Below are 6,478 nucleotides of genomic sequence, written 5' to 3'. Positions count from 1 at the left end.
AGAGAGAAATTGAGAGGAGTGGGATAGAGATCAAGAAAGCGAAGCACCTGCAGACCTGCTTCACCATGTATGAAGCTCCCATCTGCAAGTGGGGAGTGAGGACTTGAGCCTGGGTCCTTGCCTTTGGTAATGTGCATATTCAACGGGGTGCAGCACAGCATGGTCCCCCCTGCTTTACATTTCAGAATAAAACATCTCCAAATTGGACCTGTTTTTCTCTGTCCACATCCAGAGCCTTCCTCTAGAGTCTTTGTGCAAATTTTGGGGAGGATAAATGAAATGTCTGTATTCAGCTACAGGGGTCCTAATGTCTCAGGATTAAGTGGATGACTTTTTCAGAAGGATTCATCTAATCAGATACTCATTTGCTTTTCTCTTCCTAGGTGTTTGAAACATGAATCGTTCACTTTTCCTGGCTGCCCTTTGCTTGGGGATAACTTCAGCTGCTCCAAGATTCAATCAAAGCTTAGACTCACAGTGGTTTCACTGGAAAGCCGAACATAAGAAACTATACGGCGAGGTGGGTAGCATCTGGAAGTGTCCACAGGGACCCAAGAGAGAATGACCCGTTAGCCTGAGTTTAAAGCAGAGTGTCTCTCTTACAGAGAGAGGAATGCTATTGCTGTCCGCTATATGGGTAGTCAGGTCAGCACTGTGTGTATGATGCTGGAGAAGAGCCGCCAGAAGGATCAAGTCATTTGTCTGAAAAATCACTTGGTGAAAGGTTGGGGGGGGGGAGAGATAGCATAATGTTTATGCAAGGTGACTCTCATTCCTGAAGCTCCAAAATCCCAGGTTCAACCCCCCACACCTACCAGAAGTCAGAGCTAAGCTGTATGCTGGTACAAAGCAAAACAAAACCAAAAATATTCCACTTGGTGAAGCTGAATTGTTTTTAATTAGAGATAAGATCATAGATTCTGTTTTCTTCTAGAATGAAATGGCTTGGAGGAGAGAACTGTGGGAGAGCAACCTGAGAATGATTGAACAGCACAATTGGGAGTTTCAACAAGGGAAACACAGCTTCACGTTGGGAATGAATTCCTTTGGTGACATGGTGAGTATGACATTGATTGTTTAACTTTGTGTGTTCCTCTCCTTGGTACTTTGTCAAAGAGTAACTTAGTTTTAAAAATTCTACTTTCTTTTCATTGAAGACTAATGAAGAATTCAAGGAGGCAATGATTGGCTTTCAGAGCCAGAAGCACGGCCAGACCAAACTATTTAAAAATGTCCTCAGGGCTAAGATTCCTTCTTCTGTGGACTGGAGAAGGAAAGGCTATGTAACTCCTGTGAAGGATCAGGTATGATAGTGTTCGGCAGATTTCCAAGAAGAAAGTTATACAAAAATTGGCGGTGCTAAGGGGGGAGGCGGGGGGGGGGGTTTTGATAGAATAAGGGTTATACAAAGAAAGGCTCCAAGTTCCCAGGTTCAGTCCCTGCACCACCATAAGTCAGAGCTGATCAGTGCTCTGGTAAATAAATAAATTGGTGCTATTGGGACTGGGCGTTGGTAGAGACACATATTACAGTGTGAAAGGACCCAGGTGTGAGCGCCCAGCCCGAACTAGGGGGAAACTTCACAAGTAGTAAAGCTGCAGCAGCACAGGCGCTTTCTCTCAGTCAGTGCTCTCTCTCTCTATCTCTCTCTCTCACTCTCTCCCTCCCTCCTCCCCTTCACTCTTAGTTTATCTCTGTCTATATCCCAAATAAGTGAAATAAAAATTTGTTTTTAAAAATTGGTGTTGGCACTGGGTGGTGACGTACCTGGTTGACCGCACTTGGTACAATGCACAAGGACCCAGGTTCAAGTCCCCACTCCCCACCTGTAGGGGTAAACTTTGCAGTGCTGCAGGTGTCTCTCTTTCTCTTTCCTCTTTATTTCCCCCTACCTTCTCTATTTCTGGCTGTCTCTATCCAAAAAATAAAGATAACTGAACTTTTTTACATGGGTCCTTGTGCTTTGCGCCACCTGCGCTTAACCTGCTGTGCTACCGCCCAGCTCCCTACTGAACTTTTTTAAATAAAAAATTGATGCTAATGCCATGATAGACTGTGGGGGAAAAAAACATACATTTTTATTGTTGTTGTTATACTGAGAGTAGAACCTGGTGCCTCAGACATGCAAAGCATGTGCTTTTACTGAGCTATATCCCTGGCTTTACAATTCACTGTTTGGGAAAGAGTTTTCACATTTACAAACTTACAAAATCTTAATGCTTCTTTTTTGGTAAAAAGCATGTAATTTTGTTTTCAGGGAAAATGTGGTAGTTGTTGGGCTTTTAGTACCACTGGTACCCTGGAAGGACAAATGTTCAAGAAAACTGGAAAACTTGTTTCACTGAGTGAACAGAACCTGGTGGACTGTTCAGTGTCACAAGGTAATATTGGCTGCAGTGGTGGCCTAATGAATAATGCTTACCGGTACATCATGGACAACGGAGGCCTGGAATCAGAGCAGTCCTACCCATATGAAGCAGAGGTAAAGGAAACTGCTTAGCTTTCACCATTTCATTTCTACTTCTGAAAGTTGATCATTTTCAATGAAAACAGACTCCACAGTTTGCTTTCACATTCTAGCTTGTACAACTAAATCTGCAAGCTCTCAAAACTCTCATTAAAATTAGATTGTTACCATATAGTTAGTTGCTCTTACTTTGGTTCTACAGACTAAACGTGCCATTCTATATGTAGAACGGATTTCTTTTTCTTTTCATTCTTTCTTTCTTCCTTTCTTCCTTTTTGCCTCCAGGGTTATTATTGCTGGGGCTCGGTGACAGCTCTACAAATTCACTGCTCTTAGCCTCAGCTCTACAAATTCACTGCTTCTACCCAAGTGCTCCAACCCAAGTCTTTTTGTGTTTAGTACTATGTGCACTTAACCAGGTGTGCCACCGCCTGGCCCCTGAACAGATTTCTTCAAACTGGGGAAAAAAAAGTATTTTTGTGGACAAGTAGACCCAGCATGCCTCACTGCATAGATGCCATTTTTCAATTTTAAAACAACCAATAACAGTTCATCTCTTGGGGTGCTTTTTTGTAAACTTGACTTGGAAATCATTAAACTGGGAATAATGTTGAGTTCGTGTTCTCCAGGGTGTGTCTGGCAGTAATCAAAGTTCTTCCTCTTTCCCTCTGGTAGGAAGGAGAATGCAGATACAATCCCAAGTATTCTGTGGCCAATGTCACTGGCTTTGTGGATGTTCCTCAAAATGAAAAAGCCCTTATGGAGGCCGTGGCAACTGTGGGGCCTATCTCTGTTGGTATTGATGCAATGCACGATACTTTCAGGTTCTATAATGGAGGTATGTGTTTCTATGTGTAGACATGGGGGTAGATAATCGCCATGATACATGGCAAGATATTCCCTTTGGTATGTCCAGTTCCATGTAGACATTGTGGCCATTTAGGTGGGTGGATTTCACATAGTTGTTCATCCTGGACCTTTTGGTGTTGTATCTACTGCTTCCATTTGACAGGCTTGAGTCATGTCATCTATGACTTTGAGCATCCCGAAGTATTTTAGTGGCTATAGAATTGAAATGGTATACTTTAATTTTTATTATCATTTTGTGTTTCTCAAATATACGTTTAATATTTGACTGGATAGAGGCAGAGGGGGAAGAGATAGACAGGGAGAGAGAAAGAGAGACACCCATAGCACTGCTTCACCACTCATGAGGTTTTCCTCCTGTAGGTGGGGATGGAGGGCTTGAAGCGGATTCTTGTGCATCATATTATGTGCACTCAACTGGGTGCACCAATGCCTAGACCCTCAGATATTCCTATTCCTGCAATTAGAACTGAAAGAGCCCTTTTGTCTCAACTTGGTGTTCTGTTTTCTTATGCAGACATCCCAAAAGTAGAAAGGCAGGAATCAAGGAGTGGTCTTTTACATCTCTGAACAAGCTGTTTTTAAACAAGATTGTACTAATTTTTCTTTCTGCTAGTTTGGGGTGGATACTTAAAATCCTAGACTAGACACAAAATAATCTTGTTTTAAAATTTTATCTGGGTTTACATAATCTTAACTGAATTTTGAGATGATTCTCTTACCATGATCTCAGACAAGGTGACTGTCTGTATCACTGAAGGTCCTCACCCCAGCACTGGCTGGTTACTTTTTCAGGTATTTACTATGAGCCAAACTGCAGCTCTGAATCTCTGGGTCATGCTGTTCTGGTGGTTGGTTATGGTTCTGAGGGAAGGGGACCAAGCAGAAGAAATTACTGGATTGTCAAGAACAGGTATAATATCCCGAAAATACTTCATAGAAATTTAAGAAGTCATTTTGGGGAATAAATATGCGCTAGTGAACCTCACACTCTTGGGAACATCCTGAGTCCCCAGGCATCTTATGTCACTTAGGAAAGCACTGGCGTGTTAATGTCTGATGATGACGTTATGATGCTCCTAATGACACCTTTGTATTCAGAAATCCTAACTTTTTGGTACCTTTGTTTTCTTTTTATCTTTTTTTTTTTTTTTTTTTTTTTTGGTGTCCAGGCCAGCACTACAAATCCACTCCTCCTGTGGGCTATTTTTCCAATTTTGTTGCCCTTGTTGTGGTTGTAATTTTTGTTATAGCTGTTGTTGTTGGATAGGACAGAGAGAAATCGAGAGAGGAGGGGAGAAAGATAGGCACCTGCAGACTTGCTTCACTGCTTGCGAAGAGACCCCCTTGTAGGTGGGGAGCAGGGGGCTCAAACTGGGATCCTTACACTGGTCCTTGCGCTCTGCACCATGTGCGTTTATCCCACTGAGCTAAGCCTAGCCCCCTGATATCTTTATATTCAGAAATGTTATTTATCTTTTTGAATAGAGACAGAAATTGAGAGGGAAGGGGAGGTAAAGAGAGTGAGAGACACCTGCAGCCCTGCTTCACCACTCGTGAAGCTTCCCCAGTGCAGAGGGGGACCAGAGGATAAAACCCTGGTCCTTGTGCACTGTAAGTCTGCTCTCAACTAGGTACACTACCACCTGGCCCCTTTCTTAATTCTTTTTTTCATTAAATATTTTATTTACTTATTATTGGACAGAGACCGTGAGGAATTGAGAGGGGAGAGAGACACCTGCAGCCCTGCTTCACCACTTGTGAAGCTTTCCCCCTGCAGGTGGGGACTGGGGACCTTACACATGGGTCCTTACACATTGTGATATGTGCACTTAACCAGGTGAGCCACTACTTGGCCCCCTCTCTTAATTCTTTATGAATGTTTTTTACCTGTGGGAAATTGCTCAAATATCAGCTATTATTATCAGTCATTCATATATATATTTGATTCTTAGTATAAAATGGAAAATCTTTTCTTTCAGTTGGGGCAAAACATGGGGCCTAAATGGTTACGTGAAGATGAGCAAGGACATGGACAACAACTGTGGAATCGCCACCAGTGCCAGCTACCCTACTGTGTGAAATAATGTTGATGAAGAAGAACATGTTGATGAAGAAATAATGTTGATGAAGAAGAACATGATAGTCTGAATAACAGACTATCCACTGAAAGTAGATATTTTGGAACAGATCAGACAGACCCTATCGGGTAATATAAAACACCTAAGATAGTGAACGTCTGAGTTGTGACTTGAATTCTGTGATATTTTTTTATACTGGGAAATGTTACCACATCTTTAGATATTGTTCCAAATAGCTTTGCCTAACTTATACTCCTAAAAACATTTGAATTCTTATGTTTGAAATGGCGTTTACTAGTTTTTACCTTTTAAAATAAAACCTAATTTCAAAGGAATGCTTGGTGGCATTCATTTCTGTATAATCAAAACTACAAAAAAAATGTAATTCAGTTGTAAAACGATAACTGAAAGTTCTGAGGTGTATTGGGGGAACTACAGAGTGCTATTTTATTTGTTTATTTATTTTGCTAGGAAGGAGATAAACTGAGAGGGTGAGAAGTAGATAGAAATGGAGAGAGAAAGAAAGACACCTATAGGAAAGAGAGAGGCAGGCTGGGAGTATGGACCGACCAGTCAACGCCCATGTTCAGCAGGGAAGCAATTACAGAAGCCAGACCTTCTACCTTCTGCAACCCTCAACGACCCTGGGTCCATGCTCCCAGAGGGATAGAGAATGGGAAAGCTACCATGGGAGGGGGTGGGTTATGGGGATTGGGTGGTGGGAATTGTGTGGAGATGTACCCCTCCTACCTTATGCTTTTGTTCACTAATCCTTTCTTAAATAAAAAATTTAAAAAGAAAAAAAAAAGAAAGACACCTATAGCACTGCTTCACCACTAGTGAAGGTTTTCCCCCTGCAGGTGAGGACTAGGGAATTTGAAACATGGTTTCAAAGGCTTCTTGCACATAAGAATGTATGCGCTCAACTGGGTACGCCACCACATAGCCCCTTCTTCTAGCTCTTCTAGCCATAAATATTCAGGCCTTATGTCAGGCTGTATCAGATTCAACCCTTGAATGGAGCAACATTTGATAATCAGAAAGTTCAAAGGTAAATTAAATA

General features: G+C 41.9%; 1 protein-coding gene across 1 annotated transcript; it reads left to right on the top strand.

Annotated features, from left to right (window-relative positions):
- The first annotated feature begins 394 nt into the window (after window positions 1-394).
- Window positions 395-5,423, top strand: LOC103128940 (procathepsin L-like). The gene is made up of 7 exons (XM_007539864.2): window positions 395-520; window positions 935-1,057; window positions 1,158-1,304; window positions 2,258-2,482; window positions 3,143-3,305; window positions 4,130-4,247; window positions 5,317-5,423. The coding sequence occupies exons 1-7, from the start codon at window positions 395-397 to the stop codon at window positions 5,414-5,416; spliced, it is 1,002 nt and encodes a 333-aa protein (XP_007539926.1). The 3' UTR covers window positions 5,417-5,423.
- The last annotated feature ends 1,055 nt before the right edge of the window (window positions 5,424-6,478 follow it).

The sequence above is a fragment of the Erinaceus europaeus genome, chromosome 10, assembly GCF_950295315.1.
Source record: "Erinaceus europaeus chromosome 10, mEriEur2.1, whole genome shotgun sequence".
Classification (NCBI taxonomy): Eukaryota; Metazoa; Chordata; class Mammalia; order Eulipotyphla; family Erinaceidae; genus Erinaceus; species Erinaceus europaeus.
Note: the sequence above shows the minus strand (reverse complement) of the source record. Positions and strands in the feature narration are given on the sequence as shown.